Source organism: Hyaena hyaena, unplaced genomic scaffold, assembly GCF_003009895.1.
Source record: "Hyaena hyaena isolate Hyena2069 unplaced genomic scaffold, ASM300989v1 scaffold_130, whole genome shotgun sequence".
Lineage (NCBI taxonomy): Eukaryota > Metazoa > Chordata > Mammalia > Carnivora > Hyaenidae > Hyaena > Hyaena hyaena.
The window spans coordinates 468144-494242 of record NW_024080762.1 but is presented as its reverse complement, the minus strand read 5'-3'; the positions used below and the strand labels follow the sequence as shown (position 1 = coordinate 494242).

General features: G+C 55.9%; 1 protein-coding gene across 1 annotated transcript in view; it reads right to left on the bottom strand.

The window, feature by feature from the left end:
* HCN4 (hyperpolarization activated cyclic nucleotide gated potassium channel 4) overlaps positions 1-24118 on the bottom strand; it is a 41637-nt gene extending 17519 nt beyond the window's left edge. The window contains exon 1 of the mRNA XM_039237885.1: positions 23328-24118. Within this exon, the coding sequence (XP_039093816.1) occupies positions 23328-24118 (791 nt within the window). The remainder of the gene's footprint in view (positions 1-23327) is intronic.
* Positions 24119-26099: the final 1981 nt, after the last annotated feature.

Below are 26099 nucleotides of genomic sequence, written 5' to 3'. Positions count from 1 at the left end.
TATCCAGAAAGAAGTGTGAAGCTATTTTAGCAGCAGGAGTAGCTCACCCCACAGCACCCCAGGCTCGGGCTAAGCTGCTCCATCCTCCCTGAGGGTCACCTGTGGTCGGAGACAGGCTGGCAGGCAGACATGCTACAGACCGTGACCAGAGAGCAGGGGAGGTCCAGACACACAGCAGGTGCCTGGGTGGCAAAACGCCTGGGATCCAATCCCAGCTCTGTCACTGACATGCTGTGTGACATCAAGCAGGTGGCCTCCTACTCTGGGTCTATGTTTTCTCACCGTGCAATCAGGGGTGGAGCCTCAACACTTCAACACTCTGTCCTATAATTCTGAACTGCCCCTCACCCGTGCTGGTTTTCTGGGGCCCCCTCCCTTTAGTCTATTTCCTATTGCCAGAAAATGTCTGAACATCTCTCTCTCCCAGAGGTTTCCATTCTAACACAGGGTTAGGGAAGGACAGTGAAATCTTCAAGGGCAGGAAGTGTTAATAAGGGGATTTCAGGCACCAGTGAGGTGCCACTCGCTGCAATGGAGTGAGATCAGTGGGGGCTTTAGAGTATTATTTCTCCTAAGGCGTCAAAGCAAATGCAAGTATTTCCTGAGGGAGGTGGGGAGGGCCCCTCAGGGTGAAGCCACCTGGCTCAGTAGGAACCCCTCTGGAGTGTGCAGACAGCACAGATAGGCACAGACCCATGTCCAGAAGGTATGACCAGTCAGTCCCAGGGATGCTGCCCGAGTACCGGGCACCCTAGGGCTGGCCCAAAGATCTAACACTTGCACTGCACAGCTATTTCCCTCTGCTATTAATTTAGACAGTTACATGATGACAGATAAAGGTATTAAGTCAGGAAGAAATAAGCATGTCCTCCAAGAGAAATAACCTTTCGGCCATCTTTAATTGTCTACTACACGAAAGCCAGGAGGGAATGGGAGACAAAAAGACAAGCTTTCCTCAAAGCTTCAGAGGGTCCAAAGTGCTCCTGTCAGAAGAGTTCCAGGTTTGAAAAAATATTACTTCACAGCAAAATGTTTCCCTTGCCAGATGCAAAATGGTGCTGTGAGTCAAGGAGAGGTTAGGGCCCGCTTCACTGAAGGTGGGCGAGACAGCTGTCCCACAACACTCAGCTCAGAGAAGTGCAGCTTCTGCAAAGGCAGTTTTGGGGAGCTCCTTTGAAAGCCATGCCATTTAGGGCCTCCAGACAGGACCTCAGGTCAGGAGCCTTTCAGGCTAAAGATTCTCATTCTAAGGCTAGTGCCAAGAGGTCAACTTCAGCTCCTTCCTCGCTCTACAACCCACCACCCTTTCTCCAGCTCCAGTCCCCCTATGCCATCTGGGAGAACCCAATCTACTACCCAGTCATCACACCCATCACACAGAATACAGCACATCCTGCTAACCCCAGGAGAATGGTTTCAGCTTCAATGGGTTGTTCCTGAGCTGTGTACACTCTCTACAAAGCCTCATGCACATCATTCAAAGACAGCTGCAGATGCTCATTAGAAGCCACAAACAGGTATCCCCATTCACACACACAGTGTGCAAACACCGCTATATACGCATGGCCACCATTCCTTTTCATTTAATCTCCTGGGAAAAAAAAACAAAACAAAACAAAACAGGCATAGAGAGGCTACTGAGGGCCCTGTGGCCCTCTGTACATAAAGCTAATAATACACCCAAGCTAGAAGAGTTTCTAAAATTAACAGAGCGGGCGCAAAGCGGCTGAGAGTGCTGACTCGGGCAGGCCTGCCACTCCAGCGGGTTTCTACACTTTCCCCAGCTCTAGTTCTCTCAATTACAGACCAAATTTGAGACAGTAATTAACAGGAGAATGTTTGCATTTAGTGGTCTTCATAAAACCAAATTACATGAGGGAAAAACAACCATTTCCTTGCATTCTGTCTAATTATTTCAATCGTGAGTTTCCAGATGCTAAGGGATATTTCTAGTGTCTGATCTGGGCTGGGGTCGGAATACTGGAGCACTCCTCCCCATAAACTAGTATCCTGAAACATCACAGAGCTAACCAAAAGGCAGCATAATATAGTGGGAAGAAAGGCCTTCAGATGCAGCCAACCTAGGTTCAATTCCTGGTTCCATCATTTACTAGCAAGTCACTTAATCTCTCCATGCTTCAGTTTCCTTGTCTGCTCAATGAGGATAATAACAGTATCAAACTGGCAGAATTGTTGTAAGGATGAAATGAATTGACATTTGTAAAATGCACTGACCTATGCCTATCTGTATTACAAAGTGAGTCAATAAGTAATTCAAGTCAACAAATTCACAGGGGAGAGGTCAGAGAGGAAGATGAACTCTTCCAAAGAAGAGCCAAAGCAAAGCATCTACTTGGGGGTGAGGGTCAAAGGGAACGTATAATGGTTCTGGGAGAGTCCAGTAGTGAAAGCCAAGGACCACAATGTTCTGAGAACAGTCAGACAACAGAACCAATCTGCCTTGGCAGACAGATGCCCTGACCTTAGGGAGCTCATGGTCCACTGAGAGGACAAGGCTTAGTTATAAGACAAGTTGGACAACGATGTAAGAAACCATCCCAGGCAGCAACCCATGCAGCTGAGAAGGTGAGCTCCTGGTGGCCCAGAAGGGTGAGGCCAGAAAGTGTTCCTGGAGGAGCTGGCCTTTGGGAGCTGGCCTTGGCCTTGGAGATGACCTCTCCCTACTTTTGCAAGATGATTCCACAGATATCCAAAAGCAGGGCTGGGTGAGGCGGAAGAAAAGTGTTCAGCACCATGGACAGTTCCCAGTGCCTGCCAGCCCCATTCTGTTGGTCTAGTCAGGGGAAGTTGGCAACAGCCTCCCCACTGCATCCTCTGCTCCCTGAGCCCCTCTTCTTGCCAACCCCAGTGATTAGAAGCATCTCAAGTGATTCCTTAATGTCCCTAGGCCTTTTTACGGGGGCTCCTTGGTGACTGAATTCATAAAGACTCCAAAAGATTTCACATGTATCAAGCACTTGCTCTGTGTTTTCCATGCATTACTTCATTTAATCCACACCAGCACTGAGGTGGCTGCTAACATCTGTATTTTGCAGATGATGGCACTGAGGCTCAGAAAGAAATATCTACCCAAGACCACACAGCTAGTGAGGAAAAGAACGAGATTCAGAGAGGTCTGGGGGACTTGAGAGCCTGACCACTTAGGATTTTAGGCACCTCAATGGGATGCAGGGAAGGAGACAAGGCTTACTGGCATCGAGGTAGCCTATCACAGCAGATGTGGTCCTCTCTTGTAGAAGAGATATGGTGACAGATGGTGATGACACTTAAAGTGGTGAGCACTGAATAATGTATAGAATTGTCGAATCACTGTGTTCTACACCTGAAAGTAATATAGCATTGTATGTCTGCTAAACCTCAATAATAAAATTTTAAAGAGAGAAGAGAGAGTTGTGAAGAGGTTTTGAGGGGACCCAACCTCCTGATGCCAGAGCCCTCTAAGGTGCTTCCTGGGGGGGGGGGGGGGAAGTAGCACACCTTTCAAATATTAAAAGCACCCTGGTCATCAGCAGTCGGTCAGGCACAGCTGCACAAATCTGTAAAAGGGAAAAACTAAGGCCCATAGAGGAACAGTAACATTTCCAAAACCTCAAGCTGGATGCCCCATATTTCCCTAGCACCTCACTGCCCCTAGAGTCATGAATAACTAAATCCCACAATCCACAGTACGCACTCCATGGTAACATGTGGCAGGCCCTGGCAGGGAAGCCATGGACAGCCAGACTCAGACATGCTGGGATTGGCACATGGCTGAATTAGAGACCTTGTTGTCTCCAAAGCCAGAGGACCCTCCCCTATCCCAGTGTTCTCGAAGGTAAAAGGAAGCCCTGGCCAGCAACACACCTCACTGCAGTTTCAGCCCCAGGATCCCAGGCCTCCCTCAGTCCTGGATGTTCCTTCCCACCTGGCCATCCAAGCGGGCAGGTGGCCTCTCAGCAGGAGGATGTGGCCTATAGGCCAGCTTTGGAGGAGGCCTCATGTGCAGAAGAAATGGGGGATGGCAAAAAGCCAAGCAGTCCTTTTACACTGATACCTGGAACATTTCATCATTTGGTCTGAGAAGAAGGTTATGGTCTCAAGGGAGCTGATGGAAGAGAAGATAGGAGGCTCCTGATCCTGAACTCAGACTCAAGGACCAGACAAAGGACCCTCTTCTTTCCTAGAGGCTGAAGAGGAATGAAGGGTAATAAAATGGGGGCAGGAGCAGTGGAAGTCGAACAGGGATGGCCTCCTTCAGCCTCCTCTTGCCCACAAATGCCCATGCTTGCCCCTGAGCACATACACTCACACACACAAATGCATGCACACGTACACAGGTGCAACACCTGCACACACGTGCACATGTACACATCTACCCCTGAATACATTTTTGTACACATTTCATCTATGTGCTCCTGTTAATTTTTGCCCTCGTACACACATGCTTGCATACATTCACTGGGACTCCTGCCAGCTGGAAGAAAGAGTGTCAGTTTTTGCCCATTACATTCTTTTCCATCCTTCAGAATTCATCTGAAGGGCTACTTCTTCCAGGCCTCTCCAACTTCTCACTGATGAAGCCTCAGCCCAGCCTGAGCCCTGGCTTTGGACTGCCTAGAATGCTGCCTCTCCCTGAAGGCAGAGGCCTCGTTCCAGACAGTGCTGACTGCAGGCCAGGGTCGCCATGCTTTCTCCCCGGTGAGTAGCACACCCAGGGCCCCATCTTCTACTCCCTGCCTCTGTGTAGACACCTCTCCTAGCACCAGGCCTGCATTCCCACCTGCCACCTGGAGGGCCTGCTGGCTCCTGCACCCAAGTCCAAGGCTGGACTCAGCACCTTCCTCCTCAGAGCTGAATGGTACAGTCAGCATTTCAATCACCTGGGCTTAAAACCGCAAAGCCATCCTCAGCTACTTTCTCTTTCCTCGCAAGCCCCACATGCAGTGCCAAGTCTTGTCTAGCATCCTCTACAATGGCTTCTGGATCTATCCCGACTGCTCTGTTCTAGTTCAGTTCCTCACTGCTCCTCACCTGGACCCATGTCCCTGCTGCCGACCTGGGTCTAGCCTCCACACTCTTTCCTTCCCATTCACATGATCCCTGGGTTATCTTTCCAAATATTATGATTACATCAGTCCTTGCAAGCTTGAGCGGACTCCCATGACTACAGAAGAAAGTTGAAGCTCCAAGGTCTGGCATCACCTGTGCCCCACGTCCCTGTTCTCCTTCCTGCTTCCTTCAGAGTAGCCATTGGACACCTGACCACCGGGGCCCTCTCTCCATCCACATTCTTGCTTCTCCTCCTCCTGAGAACCACCCCTGCCTCCTGAACCCCCATCTTGTGAAATCCCCGTCCTCAGTTTGACTGCCTCCTCCTCCGGGAAGTTTGCCTCGCTGTGCTGTGAGTCTAGGAGCAGCTGTCATCCTGCCCCTTTCGGCAGGCGCCACCTAGCTCTCCTCACGGCCTCCCAACAAATCACGGAAACCAGGAATCTAGGGGTCCTCGTGTCTGAGACAGGGCTGGGAGCGGGGAGCTCCCCCTGGGTTCCTGAGCCATCGTTCGGTTTTCCAGGCCCAGCACAGACAACTGCCCCCCGTGACAGTGAAGACAATGAAACTGGAGGAGGAGAGCGGCCAGTGTTTTTTGGACACTTATTATTTGCCAGGCACTCATCTGAATACCTTATACAGATTACCTGACTTAATCCTCATAAAAACTCTGAGGGAGATACTATGATTATGCCTATTTTACAGATGAGGAGAATAAGGCACAAGACGTTAAGAAATTTGCTATAGGTGGTGGACCAAGACTTTAAACCCAAAGAGCCTGCCTCCAGAATCCCGCTTTTAACTACTCTACAGAAATATCAATCTGGCTGGTAGTATTTTTCTCTCTCCCAAACTCGGTCCCTCCTTCGGCTCCTCCTCTCTCCTGTGCTCTCTTTACCTATATCCTCCGCCTCTTTACTCCCTGACCGACCCCTCCACGGCTTCCCTTAAACGAGCCCTCGCTGTGCACTAAGGACACCACTCTCCCAGACGCAACACAGCTCAGCATCATCGGGGGTGGGGTCGGCATCCTCCCCCATCCGCACTGGTGCCACTTCCTGCCTGCGCTGGAATGTTTACAAGATCCTGAGAGCATCCTGGCATTTTCTGGCCATCGTGCCAGCATCCATCTGCCGCCCTCGGGGACCCTGGCAGTGCCGACACTTAGTTCACAACCTCCCATTCCACTCCAAACCCTGCCATCGTCCTGGGTGACTTCTACTCCATAGATCAGCCCCAAACACCCGGCCCCTCAGTGGCTTGGTGCCCTGACCCTAACGACCACACATCGGTCACTCTCTCCTGCAGCGTGGGATAGACCATGCCACCGTCCCCAGTTCTTCCATCTCTCACCCCAACCTCCTTTCCCTCCAGCTCTCTCAGCCAGCCATTCTAAGTCTATTCCTTAGTGTCTGTTCCAGGAATGGGGAGTCACAGAACCCTTCTGCCCCCTCCCCTCCCCTGAGACAAACTGGTCCCGCTCATCCAATTGTCTCACCCCATCCCTCCGGCACCCACTTCACAAGATCATACCCTGGCTCAGGACCACCATTCACCCTTTTCACGTTTCAGGAAACTGCAGAAAATCCCACAACCTCAGACCCCTCCTACTAAATATTTAAGCACCTCGGCTCCTGTGCCTCGATTTCCTCATCAAGGCTTTCATACTCAGCTGGCCTTCCCCTCCACCAGCCCAGCCTTCCAGGAGACCCTAGGAAACATTCCCCACCATGCTCCTCCAGCAGCCATTTCAAATCATCTCCTCTCCTCAAAGCTCTGAAGCCACTTTTCCCCCCATCTCAGCGGAGAACACAGCCTTCTACTTCACAGAGAAAAGAGAAGCCACCAGAATGTCCCCTTTCTCTTTCTGCCACCAGACTCCTACCCTGCTTGCCTCTCCCTCATCCGCCTCCCTCCTCCAGTCCCAAAGGCATCGGTGACTCCTACACCTGCCTCTTGACACTCATCCCCTCTTCCTCCCCAGGGAGGCTGACCCATAGGTTACCCCTCTCTTGTCTGGATCTTCAAGCTCCCTCTCCACCCATCCCTTCCATCAGCTTGTTCTTTTAAGTTCCCTTCATTTAAAAAATAAAATGGAACCACTCAGAATCCCCCGCTGCCTTATCTCTTCTCCCATCAGAAATGAGCTTCCCGGAAGAGGCACCTCTTTCCCTTCCGCTTCCGCTTCCCACACTCCTGTGGGCCCCCCAGGACAGGGCCAGCGCACACCCAAACTACGCCTCCCACTGGGGGCTTTGCCCTCTGTTGCTGGCCGCCCGTCGCTGTGGGCCGCTCTGTGAGGCCCCCCTGCCCTGCTGGGCTTCCTGCCTTTTCTCAGCCTCCTTTTCTCCTTCCCCTGAAGAGGCTCCTCTTCCCCTGCGTGACCTTTACGTGCTTTTGTTCCTTTGGCCCTGGGCCCCTTCTCTCTCTACACGGTCTCCCTGGGTGACCTCCAACTCCTAAGGCCTCCATTATTCGGCTGGCTTTCACACTAGACCTCTCTTATGCTCCACACCCGTGGGTTCACCTATGGTGACCCATGTCACTCTTTTAGACCTGCATGTTGCTCAGGAACCTGATTCTCGCCACATCCAGGTACAACGAAACAGCTTCCTCCAAACCCCTGTGCTCCCAGAGCATGCTCCTCCAGCCACCCGATGCTCAATCTAGAAACCTGGAGATACCCTCCATCTCCCTCACGTACCACCTACGCACCCAGAGAGTGTCATCAGCACACCACCTGGCCTACCCGTGGCTCCCGAGCTGGGCTCCTGGCCTGCCCAGGACCCCGCATAGCTCAGGGAGCTGGGTGGGGTCCACATCCTGCCACCAATCCACTCTCCATGTGTTGCCAAGCCCAGAGGCCTTCTCTGCTCCCAGCTAAACCAAGTCCCTCACTGTCATCCCCTGGGCCCGTTCAGACTGGACTCTGCCTTCTCCCCACTGTCTCATTAGCCTTCCTCCTCGCGTTGCTCTGCTCAAGACATCCCAGCAGCCTTCAGTGCCCCACATGCACCATGCTTCCTGTCCTCTGGGCTTGCCTACACGCTGGCATCTGCCCTGGGACTCTCCTCCCCACCCCTGCCCACCCCAGGCTCCTTGGCTCAGAGGAGACCTCATTTCTTTGTATCCTTGGAAATCTGGTTAGGTGCCCCTTATGTGTGTTGCCGTGGCACAGTATTTATCACACCATGATGAAATGGTGTGTTTGGTTTGTGTTCTTTTTACCTTGTGGTCTATGCAACTCTCTGACCTTGGCGTGGGGCGTTCAGGGCCTTTTACACAGTAGGTCCTAATGAATGTGTGAATGGATAGGTGAAGGAATGCATGAATGAATGAACACAAGCCTTGGGGAACAAAGCTGAGTGACAGGAGGCCCAGCAGAAGCTGCGTGAAATGGCAGCTCACTGAGACCCACGAGGCTTTCACAGGCCTCAGGTGAGCAGGGTGGACCTTATCCAGTCCGAACCCCGGTGACTCCAAGACTCCCAGGAACATCCATCAGAGAATGGCCCCCACCTGGTGCTGAAAACCATGGTGGAAAAGTCATAGAGAAGGAAATGCAGAGCTGGGGGGGGTGGGGAGGGTTGGTAGTCAATGATGAATGAGAAGCCAGGAGAAGCATGGGGGTTGGGGTTTCTGACAGAGTGGGATGACGGGGAGCTGGTGCGGGGACACAGCGGCCTCAACCTCGGCAGGACTATTTCCAGCCTGACCCATGCAGGTGCCTGGTGGCAGAACCCCCCTCATTAAGGGTGTGGCCTCTCTGTGAGCATTTTAAGGGTTCTCCCTTCCTCCCAAACAGGCCTAGCACAGAGATCCAGGAGGTGGGGGTGGGCAAGGGGAGGGGGCGAAGGGCAAGAGCAGTAAGAAGGCGTCTCCTAGGTTATCTTAGAATCCCCCTGTGCTGCCCCCACCTTGCAGACCCAGTATGAGTCTTATGTCCTCAGCCCTGGCTCTGCTCCCCAAGAGCAGAAACGATCCCTCTTCCTTTTCTAAGATGTGGACACATAGCTGGGCACTGGGGGTGGGGGTGGGGAGTGAGGGGGCCAGTGGCCTCTCAGTAAAACTGTCTCATCACTAAAGAGATGGGTGGACTAAAGGCTGTCGTCCGTGGGGAAAAGACTGCCAAAAATAAAAATTAAAAATACTACCCGAAAATGTTAACACCGATCATTGCTACGTGGTGGGATTATGAGTGATTTTGTTTTCTCCATCACACCTTTCTAGATTTCCTACATTCTGTTCTATTTCTAAATTCTGTATCTGTTTAAAATGGGCAAATATTCCCTTTATAATCAAAACTCTGAAATCCGCCTTGAGCCAATGACCAGTGCCCCATGTTGGGAAGAGTCCCCCTCCCGTGTGTCAGGAGAAAGACACACCGGGTCCCCTGGGGACTCTTAGGCAGCCAGAGTAAACACGCAGGAAACGTGTTAGCGTGATGGGGAGGTCAGGATGAGCAGATTTTTTGGAGGAGGCCAGTGAGGAAGGAGGGAGGGAGGCCATTTGAAGGGCAGGTGTGATCGGCAAAGGAGACCACGTGCCCGCCCACAACACACACGTGGGCACGCACACAGGAGAGCTGCCTTCCGTGTCTTCTCTCCCTCCCAACCTTAAAAACTGGATCTTCAACCAATCCTTCCCTGCCCCCTCCCCATCCAGGCGCCTGTTTTTTTCCTCTGAGGCGGAGCTACAGCCCAACCCCCTCACCACCCTACCCCCTTCCGGGAAGAAGCTGCCGGCTGCCAGCCTGCAGGCTGGGCGGGGTCCTGGCTCCCTGTGCCCCAGGGCTGGCATTTTAGACTCTTACTCTCCCTCAGGCTGGAACTCTGCCATCCCACAACCTTCTAGGGCCAGGCTGGGCCCACAGCTCTGGCCTCGGAGGGCATAACCCCCCATCCTCACTGCCCCCTCTTCTGGCCCAACCTCCCTGACTTGGGGTCTCCCCCCTTTTAAAGATGAATTGCTCCCTTCCCCCCACCAGCCTCTGGCCACTGGGGCTCTATTTTTAACCCACCTCAAACTCTCTGACTCAGAATCACAGGGCTCCCAGGTAGCTGCTCCCTCGGCCCGCAGCCTGGGGCTGCCTCCAAACACATTCAGCACCAAGGGCATCTAGTGCTTGGTTTATGGGTGGCTGGCTGGGATTTTGGTGCATTTTTATTTTCTAATTTTTCTATGTGACTTGAGGAACGAAATTTGTTTTTGTTCTTGAAGTCCCAAAGAAGACCCATTCCCCCAGACTCTTTGCACAGTCCCCCTACCCCCTTCCTGGGGGGCTAGACTCTGCTATTCCCCAAGCAGGGGTGAGCTGAGGGCTGTAACTGATGGAGTCTTCCCCTTCTGTGATCCTTCACAAACCATAATATGCACACAAATCACCTGGGGCTTTTGCCAAGACACAAACTGGGATGTACGGGTTACGGGGTAAGGGCCGGCATCTGCATCTCCAGTGATGCCAAGGCGGCTGGCCCAGGGACTACACCAAGGAGCCAGGCTATAGCATGCGGCAGGGACATTAGGCATTCCAGAGCTTAAATACCTGGCTGTGTGGCCTTGGACAGATCACGTAACCTTTCTGAGCCTCTTTTCTCGTGTGCAGAAAGAGAACATTAATCCCACCTCAGAGGATTCTGGGAGAATTCAATGAGATATTTATAACATGCCACGCAGCGTAAATACTCAGTACAAGCAGGCTGTTACCACCACCATTATTATTCTTGTGACCACTAAGATGCAGGTCCTGGCCCGAGGGCTACGGGCATACTGACATGTGTGGGCTGGTCCCACCGCAAGGAGCCCTCAGTCTTGCAGCCAGACAGACCCACTGGTCCGGACCATTTCCAGGGGCAGATGAGGCTGTAAGCCAGTGGGGGCGGGTAGTGAGGGGATGGTCTGGCTCTGCAGCATGGGGGGGTGGGGGGATAGATGGAGGGGAAATTCAGCCAGGCTTGAGAACGTGGACAGAGAAACAGGGAGCAGCGCGGCCTGCTGGGCACTAAGGCCCCAAACAGGACGTGGCCTGAGTGTGTCCACCGGTCAGGAAGGTCAGTGTCGCGGTTACAGGAATGAGGTTCATGCTGGACAACAGAAGGAATGTAGGCCAGTGGCGTACAAGTCTTGGGTCCTAGTCCCCTGTCCATCTCTCACTTGCTGTGTACCCTGAACAAGTCCCTGCCTCTCATAATCCTTTTCTCAGTTTCCCCATTGATAAAAGAGGGTGGAGCCAGACGATCTCTAAAGAGTCGGCCAACTCTATGCATCTCTGCAGTGCGGAGGCTAACGAGGCCAGCCAAGGGCAGCTGGCCAGACGGAAAGCTCCCCCAGAGAAGAGTATAAACCTTAGGGAACTCTGACGCCTCATCCGCCAACCCAACACTGGTCTGCAGAGAAGACGGGGCACCCCGAAGGCCAGACTGAGTAGTCAGGGCTCTTCTGGGGCCGTGGGAAGCCATGAAGTTTGCAGAGGAAGAGAGTTTCCTCCAGGGAAAGGACTGTGGCTGCACCTCCTCAAAGGCACAACTGAGCATGGGCCCGGCCATAAGGAATACCAAGGTATCAACACATTGCTCCTCTGATGGGCTCAGACTTCGCTGGAGACCCTCAGTCTGTGTGTGCACTGATACACTAATGTAAGGGTAAGCGTACATAGACACACACACCCATGTACAGCAGGGGTCATCTACTCTATAGCGCTCCCAGCTGCCAGGATGCTGTGTGCCTTCAGGCTAGTGGCCTAACTTCTCTGAGCTTCACCCAGCTCACAAGACCATTTGGGGAAAAATGGGGAGGGAGCTAGCAGTTACCCACCCAGCTTACGGAAAACAAAGAAGGCTCAAGCACAGCTGTCCCCTCTCAGGAGAATGGAACAAAAATAGCGTACTGCTGTGGAGCAGCACATGGACTCAACCTCGGGGGAACTTAGGTAGGAGCGCTCACCTGCTCCTGAACGAGGGAGCGCCCGTTCAAAGGGGGAAATGAGATGGATTCAGGGCAGAAGTGGTGCTCTGGTGACAGATGAGACTAACGAGGACAAGGACGCCGCGGGAGGGCTGCCCCACGATAGTAGCTAAATATTGACTCTGGGAGGGTCTACGTGGCCCCCTTCTTGCTAGGATGGGGGTTCCCTGGAGATGCCTGGGCTCTTGAGGACATGAGCCAGATGGGACTCCGCTGCCTTCTGTCCAGGAAAACACAGTGTGACACGGACGCAGAGTGAGGGCCGTGTTCCCTAGGGTCCCGCCAGCCCCGGAGTTTTACAATTCTGATGGCTAACACAAGAAAAGGTAATGACTCCCCGGAGAAGGGCCTATCATAAATGGGCTTGGATGGCAGGCTGGGGAGCAAGCGTTTTTTCACCCCCAGGCTCTGGAGAGCACCGGAGGGCTGAGGCAGATGTGGTGCAGTCGAAGAGCTGCAGACTGTGTGCACAGAGAGGGCCTTGGGGTGCCCAGCTCACTGGCTCCTAAAGTGACAGAAGTAGAATCACCTGGGTGCTCCCCCACACTTGCCCCCACCGGGCCCCATACAGGGAGGCCCAGGTATCCTTAAGTGCATACAGCTCCCAGAGGGCTCTGCAGCCTGCCAATCTCAACTCTGGGGGCTTGCTAAAACCCAGCCCCTCTCCAGAAGCGTTTTCAGATGAGGAAAGCCAGGTGCAGGGAGGTGAGGCCTGGGCTCTGTCCTCACAGCTGGATGGGGCAGAGCAGACCATTCACTGGCCTCCTTCTCATGATGGCGGGGGCTGGGCTCTGCCCCTGGAAGCGGTAAAGCAACATAGTGGGATGAGGACTCCTCAGAGCCTCTGGGACAGAATAAACAGCTTGTCGCATCTCCTTCCCCTGCCGGTTCCAAAGCCCACGGTGCTGCCAGCCTGTCCCCAGGACCCCTCCAGTCACGGCTGCCTCCTCACGACCTGTGCTCTCCATGGATCCTCACATCTAAACTCCTCTGAAGCCAGGTCTGAGCTTCCAGGAGGGGAAGACTGTCCCCCAGGAGAGATGGCTGGGAGGAGAAGGGGGCTGGGGTTTGCCCAGGAACAAGAAAAAGCGGGCCTGCTCTGCACTCCCAAGGGGGCCATGACCTAACGGGGGAGCTCAGCAGACTGCCGGGTGCCACGCGACACGCTAGGGGCCCTGGCCCCCAGCACTGAGGGCTAGCAGAGCCTCCCCAGAAAGAGGCCGGCGTGTAAGGAATTCCCAGGGCCCCCAGAGCCCAGGCGCCGCACAACTCCAGGATCATGCCTGGATAGGCCTCGGCGGAGTCTCCAGAAAGAGGGAGGGAGGTTCTCATCAGCTCTACTCATCAGCAGCGCTGTCCCTGCCCTGCTGGCTCAATTTGTACTAATGGGGTCAGGATTACGGGTTCAATACCTATTTGGGCAATTAGCTTTGCTCTCTTCTCAGTCTCAGACTGAGGCCTGACCCTGGACACTGAGACAAGAAAGGACTTTGCTGAGGTCATACAGCGGAACAGGAGGAGGGCCAGGAGGGGCAAAGTTGGCGTGGAAGGGGTGGACGGCTACAAGCGAGGAAAGCTCCGGATGACAGTCCCCGCGGGCTCCAGGGTGGGCTGGCCCCGATGCTGTACACGCAGGCCCTAGCCGCAGTCTTCCCTGCTGGCCCATGTTCCTTCTAAAAGGTGCTGGTGGCCCTGTGGGCTTGAGGGTCTTTCCTGTCCCTGCAGAAAAGAACAAGCACCTCGTATCCTCTGACACACGATAGGTGGGAGAAACCCCTGGCTGGCTTTGGCCATGAGTGGCTGGGGACTCACATTAATCATTGACACGGGCTGCTCCAGCCTGCAATAGGGAACTGCAGGGTAATTACTTCTGGGCTCCAGGCCACACACTCCGTGACATTAATGCGGTGGCAACACCTGCCTTCCGGGCTGAGTACAGCAGGGAAAGGGGGTCTTCTCAGAGGTTGTGCAGCTGTGGCCGGAGAGCCCCGTGGGCCACAAAAGCCCAGAGAGTCCAGAGAGACCCACATACGCCTGCAAACATAGGCACGCGGACTCAGACAGCATCAGGAGCAAGACCCAAGGCAGTGGGGTCAGGGTCCTGAAGGGTGACGGGCAGAGCTTAATGAGTACAGGTGCGAAAAGGCAGATTTTGGGGGTACCTGGGTGGCTCAGTCAGTTAAGCATCCAACTTTGACTCAGGACATGATCTCGCAGTTTTTGAGTTCGAGGCTTGCATTTGGTGAGCTCAAGCCCTGCTCAGGGCTAGGCGCTGACAGTGCAGAGCCTGTGTGGGATTCTCTCTCATTCCCTCTCTCTCTGCCCCTTGCTCATTCGCGCACACTCTCTTTCTCTCTCTCAAATAAATCTTTTAAAAAAGACAGATTTGGAGTAACCTGCTCTTAGTGCTTGCCAAAGCCCACCCCAGCCCCTTAGCTCCATCTCCCAGAAACCTGCTTCCAAGCAAATGTGCTGAATGGGTCTCTCTCTTTCCTTCAGATCCAGCTCAGATCTGCTTCCTCCAGGAAGCCTTCCCTGACTAACCATCAATCCATACTGATCTACCCTAAGAGGACCTGAAACCCTACTCTCTTCTTTGCCAGGTAGGTAGTGACCCCTCCCCGACAGTGGGTGAAAAACAGTCTTGGAATGGAGCATCTGGTCTCTGAGGGGGCATGACCCCCCACCCCTACCTTAAGCCTGCCCCCCCAAGCCCAGAAGACAGTGTATTAGCCAGCCCCATGTTATGTATTAATTTCTGAAAGCCTCTTCACGCAGACATAACACGTCCACCCACACAGATAAATGCTTAGACAGACACAAAATCAGCCGTAGCCAATTATCAGGCCCCCACAGCTGCCGTGAGCAGACCCGGAGGCCCTGCTGCTGGCTCCACAGTCTGTGGAGCAGGGGGTACAGTGCGGTGGGGCATAGGGAGCCCCTCCGTCAAGCCGGCACACGCCTCTGCCCAGCCCTGAGCTGGAGCCACGAGCTGGCTGCCTGGCTGGGAAGACAGACACCAGCCCCAAACAATGCGAGAGCCGAGTGGGGCGGGGAGCCGTCACGTGTGAGATTTGGTGGCTCCCGCGGCGGCAGCAGTGGCACTGTTGTTTATTTATAATTTGTACTTTACCTCCCAGAGAGGACCGGAGGCAGCTGGCTCAGATGCTAAGAGGTGTAGGAGCTCAGGGAGCCTGAAGAAGGGGAAGGACACAAGGCGGGCTGGGCCACATGCCTACCTTGTCCCAAGCCCTGGCCACCTCAGGAAGGTACTGGTGTTGGAGGACTCCAGTTCCTGACCTCAGACCAAAGCCTTATCTTGGTCCCAGGCTGAACCCTGATTCTGGTCACAGCGTGGGTCCAGACCATGGCCTCAGATAGAGCCTCGACCCTGGACACACACGGAGTCCTAAACCGGGACTCCACTTCCTCACTTCTCTGGAGGATGTGAGGAATAGACCACGTGCCCACCTATTTCTCTGGTGGAGAGAACACAGATACCACTGGCTGCTCGCCCCCGTTCCCCTAATCACCCCTATTGAAGAACAGGCACATCAACAGCATCTGGATGTGGTTCCAAAATCCCAACAGCCCCCGCACCAGTCAGGACCCTGATTCAGCATCCCCAGGGGCGGAGCAGCCTTAGCATCGGGGGCGGGGGGGTGGGGGGTCAGGGCAAACTCGTCTCAGCCTGGAGATGCTGCATCTTCCAATATGGAAAGACTCCCTTCTCACTGGATAAGCTTAAGTTAAGAAGGGACTGTGAAAGTACCTATCATCTCAAAATTCAGGCATGTAGCTGCCATCAGAAAAAGCTCCAGTGACAGACCATTCAGGACCTCTGGCGGGGGTCTAGGGGTGGACTGTGGAACTGACATGGATTTATTCTGTGACCCTGGGCCAGTGGCTTCCCCTCCCTAGTCCCCTGCTCCCCTTTTAATTATTATTATTAGAGACAGAATGCATGGGTGGGGGAGGAGGCAGCAGGAAAGAGAGAATCTGAAGCACCCTCCAGACTCCACACACAGGCTGACTCAGGGCTCTATCCCATGACCCTGGGATCCTCACCCAAGCCGCAATCAAGAATCGGATGTTCAACCGACTGAGCCACCAAGGCGCCCCTCTGCTCCCCTTTTGTAAAATAGAGGCTTTAGACCAGGAGCTTGCTAAGGCCTGTCCAGATCTGGTATTCTGAGGCTTGTTACATTTCCCATGCTGGTTCAGCCCCATCTCCCACAGCCCCTCCTCACCGATGCTGTGTGGTCAAACATTATCACCTGTTTTATTCTCCGGAGAATGTTTTCTTGAACTACTCTTGTAATCTAGCTTTTTTTTTTTTTAATAGTTTATTGTCAAGTTGGTTTCCATATAACACCCAGTGCTCATCCCCACAAGCGCCCTCTTCCATGCCCATCACCCCCCTTTAATCTAGCTTTTAAAAGCTAATTTTTAAAAAAAAAAAAAAAGGAGACAGAGAGGAAGGAAGGAGGGAGGGAAAGAAGGAAGAAAGAGGGGAAAAGAGGCACAAGAATGTCTTTACAGTCCTAGAGACCAGGTTCAAGTTCCAGTTCTGGTACTTCACGGCTGCATGATGTGGGGCAAATCTTTTTTTCTCCTGTCAGAGACTCAGTTTCTTTATCTGGAAACTGGGGGTAACAGAACCTATTGTTCAGGCTACTGTGAAGAGTAATTAAAATATGAGACCTAAAGCTTCTGACAGTTTGGTACATGGTATAGACAGTTCACAAATGGTAGCTATTGATCTGTGAGTCCACCTGGCTTTAGTCTCCGTTGGTTTGAATCTAGGGTTGTAAACTCAGAACACAGGAGTCAGGCAGCTAAAGGTGCATGAATGACATGGCTGGGTATAGGGCCTTAGGGACAGTGGGCAACTGGGGAGCAGAAGTCAGACTAAAGGGGCAGCTTCTAGTCTGTTCCAGCTGCCTGCAATGGTGTGGGAACGCGGGGCCAGAACTGCCAGAGTTCCCAATGTTTCAGGAGAAGCCCGAAAGCCAAATTTTTATGTTACATCTTTCCATTTTAAAACACTGTCTCTGATTTGTTATGACACACTATGCTACCCAAACAGAACACATCTGGGTGCTGTCTTTGGTTCATGGGATGCTGCTTAGCAACTTCTCATCTAAGTACTGCTGTCACATCTTGAGTACCCTTGGTGACGGGGAGCTCACCACCTCTTTGTGCTGCTCCCACCCCAATTCAGGGCAGGTGCTGATGATTAAGAGTGTCTTTGAGTGGCCTCCTAGGCTTTGGGATCACAGATTTCCAGGGCCCTGGCAATGCTTTCTCAGTAAAGCCCGGCTGGCAGAGAACATCCTCTCCAAAGCCAAGGCAATGCCCCTGTCCTCTCCATGGCCTGCTCTGGCTGGGAAACGTGGATTCTTCAACATCCCCTGGGACCAAGCAGGACCGCCTGGCCGGCCTTAGTAGCCCTTCTATTAATTAGCAACTGGCAGTAGCGGCTTTGTCAGAGTCCTTGAGCCAAGGGGTGTATGTGTGGGAGCTGGCTGCCTCCTTGCTTGAACGACAAGCCCCTCCTCCCTGCCGGGGTGGCTGGGGCTGCGCCTCTACTCTGGGTGAATTCCCCCACGATGGCCAGTGTTGTGACAAGGGCCACTCAGGCTGCGAGGACACTGCCAGCTCTGTCATCTGTATGTACACTTGTGCTTTCCAAGGTGGGAAGGGGCAGAGAGAAGTGACAAGTCCAGCCCATCAGGGAGCCTGCTAGGCATGGTGTGGGGCAGTGGAGGGGGTATTAACATTCAGACAACCCCCCTCCACCACAATCTCAAGGCACAAAGGCAGCTGCTGTTACTGGAGGTCTCTTCCTCTTCCCAGGCTGCCACTGTCAGAGGCACCTCACACCGACTCTCTTACCCTGACACCTCTCTGGACTCTCTCACTGACATCTGTTTCTTCCCAGAAACCTCCCTGCAGCAGAGCAGTCACTGCACTCCCTGCCCCTGCTCCTCCAGCCGGGCCCATTCCTCTGGCCCTTTGCATGGGAGAGAAAGCACCCAGGCAAGGGGACCAGATGGATTCATTAGGGTCCTCTGGCCACCTGGCCTGCCCCTGTTCATTCCATCGCAACGACCAGCACCCAGGGCCAGCAGGGTCCAAGCCGCAGTGCAGGCAGGCAGGGAGGTCTGTGAATCCAACACTCCCAGGCTTGCGGCTGACCTCTGTGGCTGAGGGCTGCTCAACCCAGTTCACAGAATTCACCCTGCTGTGCTCAGTACTAGAGGTCAATGGGAGAAGACAGAGTCTCTGCCCTCAGGGAGCCCCGGCCAAGCATAGAATATACACACGATCTGAACCCCAGTCCTACAAGCTTAGCTCTGGGTTGGGCACCAGCAGCATCAGCATCACCTGAGCACTTATCAGAAACGCAGAATGTCAAACCCCACCCCTAATTCTGACCTAATGAGTCCGAATCTATAGTTTAACCCGATGCCCAGGTGAGTTGGATGCCATGGCAATGTGAGAAGCACAGCATTAGAACAAACACAGCTCCGTCCAAATGCCCGGAGGTGTGTCAGGCAGGGACAGCTGGATGACGGTGGCTGTGGTGGCCTGAGAGGACATCCCAGAAGACCCAGAGGCCCTACAGCACGGGAGAGGAGGGCAGATGGACAAGCAGACAGACAGGCAGGCAGGCATCCCAGCACTGTGTGAGGCAGGCCACCTGACAGCCCGAAGCATCACAGCTCACAGAAGCTAAGGGAGCGAGCAGGGCAGGGCCGGGCAGGGCAGCGGCCCCCAGCCTCATCATGTAGTAACCAGATCACAAACTGAAGTCCTGCAAGAGGAGAACCTGGAGCCCAGCCCTCCCCAACCAGGGGATGTAAGGGGCCTGGCCCCATGGGCCTTCTGTGCACCTGGCATCCCCAGAGCACATCGGCCCCGAGCTGGGTGCTGGCTTTTGCCACCAGCCCAGCCTCATCAGCTTGAGCACGTCCTCATCCCTGGAGAATCCCACTGCCCACTGTGCCAGCTGACAGCACCGCCCAGGCAGCTCACCTTGGAATTCCCCTCTGCACCAAGGCGCCCTTCCCCCTCCCCTGGCGCCGCAAGGCCTGCAGCTCCTTTTGGCCTGGCTTTCTACCCCACAACATGGAGTGAGCGCCTATATTCCTCTGTTCCACTAGCAGGAGCAGCATTCTTGCACAATGGCCCCCAGGAAGGCCCACCCAGGGAGGGGCCTCAGAACCCCCCCACCCCAGAGCCCCGCTGCTCCCTCCTCCTTCCTCACCACCTCCTGTGCAAACAGTCCTGCCCCAGGTTGAAGGGGAGAGGGATGGGCGTGGGACTGAGGAAATAGAAAAGTAACTAGTCCCCAGAGTGCCTTCTTCAGGCATCTGACTCTGCTCCATTTTCATTTCCATCCTGCCAGCAGTGGGAGGCCCCGGCCTCAGGTTACAGGGGGCCCCAAGGAAGGCTAGCTCTAAGAGGCTAGCACTTGGCCCTGCCAGACCAAGGCTCTTTTCTGGGATTGTCTAGACAGAGTGCGGTTCACAACCTACATGGTTTTCAACTTAGGGAGTCCACAGACCCCAGACATTGAGCATCCTATTGTGTCTGGATATATGTGCATTTTTCTCAATAGAGACCCTATAGTTTCCAGCAGGTTCTCAGTTAGGTCTCTGACACAGGTTCAGAACCACTGGACTGAGCCAAGGACAGAGGCCCATCTGGTCCACTCAGAACTAAGGGAAGGAGGCGGTGAGAGGGGGGACGGTATGGCTCACAGTGGCATCACTGGGCTCTGACAGTGCACTGGAGCCGCTTACCTCCACCGGGTGATCACAGCTGTGCAAGTCGTGTCTGAAGTGGGCAACAAGATTCTCATTTCTCTAGGTGGGGAAACTGAGGCTCAGAAAAAGCTCATAACCCCAGCAGGGCCCCACAGCAGACAGGGCTGGGCAGGTGATAGGAGGTGGGCAATGGCAGTGCCTGGGACCAGGGGCCAGCATGAGAATTCAGTTTTAGGCCACCTTTAGGATTTATCAGGGCACTGGCCTAGTTTCCATGGCTTCAGAGCCCAGCTGTTTCTGCCCCAAGGAAAGGACCTTTTAGGGCCCTTCCTTTCCTTTCCTCACAGCCTCAGAAGGCTCAGGCTAGAAGAGGGAGGGGTGGAGGGCTGAGAAGGGCCAGGCTTCTGTCTGCCTCCACTCTCAAGGCCAAACTAGAGTTGGAGGCACGGGAGTAGCTCCAGAACAGACATCCCATGTAGGGACTTCTGTACCAGCCCACATGTCCACCCACACGGCCCCAGGACACCTTCACAGACAGACACCTAGGCGTACACACCCCCAGGCAAACCCCCTGTGCCCGACACTTAAAAGCCCAACAGGCTTGTGGGTCCCCACTCTCTTCCTCTCTCTTGGAAAACACACTGTTTTCTTTGTTCCAGGTTCCCACTGCCAAGCCTGGGTCCCAGGACATGGTTCACATAGAAGGAAGGACGCTTCCAGGACCCAAGAACCCAACCAAACCTTAAATATGTTTCAAAAGGCGACCGGAGAAAGGAAGGCCAGACAAACCCACAGGAGCCATGGAATATCCAGAGCCATGGTAAGGAAAAGCACAGGAAGCCAAGAAAAGTCAATTGTTAGACATGACCCCGGTTCTGCGGGTCCTGCAGAGCAGAGGCCACTCCAGCCCTTGGAAAAGACACCCAACCTTCCTCCCCCAGGAATGGGAGATGCCGGAAGCAGCCCATGACAGGGAGCCCTGAACTCCAAACCGCAAACTCAATCTATCATGGTTTGCTGGCGATTCTTTATTAAACCAATTCGGCTGGATCAATGCTTCCTGCCCGTCAAAATGATGAATAAATCCTCAACTGGCCTAAGCAATGCTTGCAGAAGCTCTTGTGAAGGCTGAGCTGGGCAGTGGGGATTGGCTCTATAGAGAAGCCCAAGGCCAGTGGCTGAAACTCAAGGGACTGAGCTTGAGGTGCTAGGGGTGGGGGTGACACTAGTTTGGTGGGTTTCCTAAGCTCAGAAGACTTAGCCAGGCCCTTGCCTCTTTGACCTTGTGCAGATGTGGCAGCTATTTTAGCCTAGGGTTATGACCACTGCTCCTCCAGACACACACAGACGGTCTTTCTTGGATTTCTTTTCTCACACCCCACCCCGCACCAGGCAGCTACAGGGCTGCGCACAGAGACGTGCGCTTCCAGCTACCTGTCCCTGTTGCTTGTTGCAAAAACCCAAGTTCAAAGCCCAGCCTGACCCTTATCCTGTTGCCCACTATCAATCCTGCTGCATCCACCCTTCCCTATTCCCCCATCACCACCCCCGCTCCGCCATGTCCTGGGCAGCCTGCAGTTAGTGAGAGATTCTGCAGTCGGGGGACTGCAGACAGACATGCCAAGACGGGCAGAGTAGGATCAGGAAGGCAGCAGGGAGCACCCCATTGATGCAATCAACCCAGCTCTTCGCCATCCAGGATAAGGAAGGTCCAGTTCCCAGAAGGTGCTCAATCCAAGACTGTTGTCTAGGGAGGCCAGGCATGCCTTGGGCTTCCCCCTGGCACCCCCACATGCCAGGTGAATGGGGAACCTTGAACAGAGGCTTTCAGACATCGAAGACAGCGAGAAAATGAACAAGGGGAGGAAAAGCCCCTCAACAATCTGAAGTGGTTGATAGTGGCACAGCCCACCTGCTACCACCACCCAGAAGTTCAGAGGGAGGAACAGAAGCCCAGGACACCCAGAGGGTGCAGGAGATACAACCCCTGACCCCTCCTCCCTCGCTCAGGCTGATCCTTAAGTCCCAGTACTGACCAGAGGGAAGGCCACACTTTAGGAACCTGGCCCTGGGAACCAGCCACAATTCCTGGTGGGAAGATCCACATCTGCTCACTGAACTTGAAGACTGTTCTTGTCTGTTTAGCCTGTCCTTTGGCCTCCCACACCCTCTAGAATGGGAACCCTGGATATTAGGGTTAGGAAGAACAGTCCCTCAAAAAAAGAAGGGTGGGGGGGCGGGGGCTCTATTCACCACTATTTTAAGCCATCGTGTGTTGCCTGACTGGTCACTCCCAACACAAGAAATCTCTCTCATTGGATGGAAAATGGCTTTGCTCTCATTACAAACCTGGCTTCCCCGGAGTTTGCAAAGAGGGCTCTGGGTTGGCAAAACACCCATTTATATTAGCAGGCAAGCAGGGTAGGCAGAGAAGGGAGCTAGATAGGGGGCAGGGCTCAGAGAGAGAGAGAGAGAGAGAATGAATTAGATCCAGCTTTAAAGGGTGAATGTTTTTCAGACTCTCACTTCTGTCCTATGTATCAGAAAAACTCAGGGGGAGCCTGGGGGACCATAAGATCTTGACTGGGATGGGGGTCATCCCTTATTTCAACTTTAGAGGCAATCCCCAATCTCCTGTTTTGCAGATACCCCCTCGGGCTCCAAGTGGTATCTACTCTGTTGGTGGCATCTGACTCAGGGGATGGGGGAGGGGGCAGGGTCCTTCTCCCTGACTGGCGGTTACACCATGTGTTTGGGGACCCGTGACTGACCCATGAGAGTCCTAGTAGCTGCTGGAGCTTGGATCACTGGGGTGATGATGGGGCGCAGGATGAGCTTGGGGTCACAGGACAGAGATGCTTGTCAGTCAGGACCCAGGCATCTTCCCTGACCACTATGAGCAAGGTCATTCTGTCCTGCCAGATGCTCGGGATGTCTGCTGCTGGCCCACCACTTGGCATGAGGGTCTGGGCCCAGGGTTAAGGTGGCCACGGTGGGCTTCTATCCTGGACTTGAGGCCCTAGTGACCTCCCTCCTCCAGGGGCCTAGCTCTCCCTCCGGGGCTGCAGCTTCCCAAGGCACCAGAAGGCGATACTAATGCTTGGGGTCAGTGCCCAAGGAGCTGGCCCCTCTGCCAAGAAGTCTGTCTCCCTTCGTGGCCCAGCTCTTCTGGCTGAATGACCTGGAACTGCCTCTAGGATGGCCACCCTGACTCTGCAGCCCAGAAAAGGGAAGTGGGATGTGTGGCTTAAAGTGGCAGAGCCTTACCCTGGCTGCCGGCAGGGCTAGGCCAGCCTCGGAACACCTTTTTAGCCTGCCTCTAATGTGGCCCAGACCCCAAGAGGGCAAGAACACAGAAGAAAGTTCCCAGCGCGGTGCAGGAGGAGGTCTGGGGGTGTCTCGGTGCCTAGAGGCGCCCCACTTCTCTCGGAGCTCCCCGCGCGAGCAAGGAAAGTTAACTCTGGCTGAGAGGCAGGGCTGAGAGAGGAAGCATGCCTGCGACCGCTCAGGGAACCCACAGGATCGCCTCGGCCTCCTTACCTGAAGTCGCTGTAGGGGTGGATAATCCAAAATCCCGCCGACTTCACCCTCTCCTGCTCGCGCTCCACGGCTTTCTGGCTGCCAAACATCCTCAGGGAGAATTTGTTGACCCCAGGCTGGAGCATTGCCCCGAACTGGCGCTGCATGAAGCCGGCCTGGCCCAGGCGCACCTCGGCCTCGGGGAGGATCTGGTCGCCGGCGGCCGCGCCTCCCTCCACTTTGATAGCGGTGTCCACCGAGGGCTGCTCGCAGGAGGCGGAGGCCGGCTGCGGCTGCTGCTGGGGCGGCGGCGGCGAGGCTGCGGGCTGCGCCGAGGCGCCGGGGCGCTCGGGCTCGGCCGCCAGGCCCGGGGGCGTCCTGTCCTCACCGGGGGACGCGTCGCCCTCGGCGATGAGCCGCCGCTCCTCCGCGGAGTCATGCAGGTGCCCGTGACTGCTGCCGCCCCCCGCTCCGGAGCCGCCGCCGCCGCCGCCCCGGCTGCCCAGCGAGGCCAGGCTCCCGCGGAAGCGCCTGCAGTCGCCGTTGGTGCTGGACTTGCCCGCGCCGCGGGCCGGCCCCTCGCCGTCCGCCGCCCCGAGGGCCGCGCCCCGGGGCTCCGTGCCGCCCGCGGCCGCCGAGGGTGAGGGCGAGGGCAGCGGCCGCAGCCGAATGCTCCTGCGGCTGGGGTCCTGGCGGCCCCCAGCCCCCTCCTCCTCGGCGTCCTCTTCCTCGTCCATGATCCACGCCTTGGCCCCCACCTGCTGCGGAAGGCTGTACAGCCGCTTGCGCATAGACGGCGGCAGCTTGTCCATGGCGCCAAGGGCCGGGGCCCGGCCGGGGCAGGGGCGCAGGTGCGGCGCCGCCGACTGGCTCCAGGTCCGCCCGCCGGTCGGTCCGCCAGCAGGGACGCGTCCTCCGCCGCCTGCTCCGGGCCGCCTCAGGCGCCCATGCTCGGGGAGGCTGGGTGCCGCCGGGAGGCTCCCAGTCCCGCTCCGGGTCCCCCGGCTCGCCGCGCTGCGCCTCCTCCCGGGCCGGGCTGGGCGCGGAGACCCTGAGCTCCTTCCCTCCCTCCCTCCTGCGTTCGGGGGCGCGGCGCGCGGCCCGGCTCCAGGCGCCCCGCCCCCGCGGGGAACAATGGGCGCGGGTAGAAGCTGCGCTGCGGCCCCGGCGCTCGGAGAACCGCTCTGGAGCGCAGAGCGCAAGACCCGCGCGCCTCCCGGGCGTGCGTCCCGCGGGCCGGCGGGCTATCAAGTCTGTCCCGCCGCCCCGGCTTTGTGACCAACCACTCGCGAGCTCGCCTCGCCTCCTCTGGCCGAGCCCGGCCGGCCCGTCCCGGGGCTCCCGCCGCAGCCGAGCGGAGCCCAGCGGCCCGCCGGGCTTACATCAGCGGCCGCCTCCCCCGGAGCGCCCTCCGGCAGCGCTGGGCTCCCGCGCCCCGGAATATTCATGAAGCCGCCGCAGCTCGCGGGTTGCCATAGGAGCGGCTCCAGCAGCCCGGCCTGCCTACCTGGGCTTCTTAAAGGAGCAGCCGCGCGCGGGCCGGGGGCTCGGAGGGGGGCAGGGGGTGGGGGGCGGGACCCGCGGGCACGCACGGTGGACCCTTGCCTGACCTTAGGGGCTGGGGTGAGAGGTGTCCTTAATCCTACACCCTCGAACACCTTTCCATGGCCAAGGCTGGGAGCGCGCCCCAAGTCTAGGACTCCAGCTTCGGTTGAGAAATTCCACCCCAAGACTGGGCGGGGGGAATTGGCGGGGGGGGGGGGGGACGGGATTTCCTGATCTCTCCTTCTCCAAGCTCTAGGCTCGCCTTTTCCCAGCGGTTTAGCTTCTCAGCTGAGTCTCCGACCCTGCCTTCGGGAGGCGGGCGGGTCTTCTAGATGCGGAGCCCCAGGCCTTTCCGCAAGGCGCCTGGAGAGGGGGTTTCCAGGAAATGCACTGCCTCTGGGCTGCTCCCAGGGTTTTCCTGTGACACGGGCGAGGGGCGAATCCCCCGCCGGTCTTTCCCCTGTGGAGCGTCGCAGCTGCCGGGCAAGGAGGGCGTGGGGAAAACTCCGGGAGACAGGGAGACACCGGGCGCTCAGGTGAGACCAAGCCCTTCGAGGTATGACTTCGAGGAAATGCGCCCGCAGCAGCCGCGGACCGGGGGTCCGATCCCCGTGCACACCTCTTCCGATGTGGTTCCGATGGGGGTTTCCGAGACCAGCGGGGCTGCAGCGGGGAGCCAATAGGCAGGCTCCTCTGGAGGCCTGGCACTCTGGAGCTGGCTGTGGACCTACTCCCATCCAAATGTGACACCCCTACAAGGACCAACGCTGAAGGAATTCCCGCTCCACCCTACCCCCTACCCCCAAGCAGCTGTACAATCGCCTCCCCCTTTGGGTCTGCTCCCCAACCCCACCCCCGGGCCCGCAGGCCATCCAGCTGTGTGTCCTCTCTCTCCGTGTACGTTCTCCAGGGCTTATGGACAAATCTCACCAGCTCAGCCAGGGATATCGCTCTTTTTCCCCTCCACACCCCAGGACAGCCTGACACCCCCCCATCCACACAAGCAGGGCTGCCACGCACCCCGTCCTTGGTCTGGGGGCCACCTGGATGGCTCAGGGGTTACTCAGATCCTGTCAGGTCCAACATCCCAGATTAGTTCAGAAATGAGGACAGGGTATCAGAGGGAAGGGGTTAGCCAGGGAAGGCTGGAGTTTGGGTTAATGCTGCAGTGGAACCTCAGCAAAATCTGACAGGAGAGAGGCAAAACGGTCCCCTAGCCTTGCCATCTCTCTGAGGAATAGCATGAAG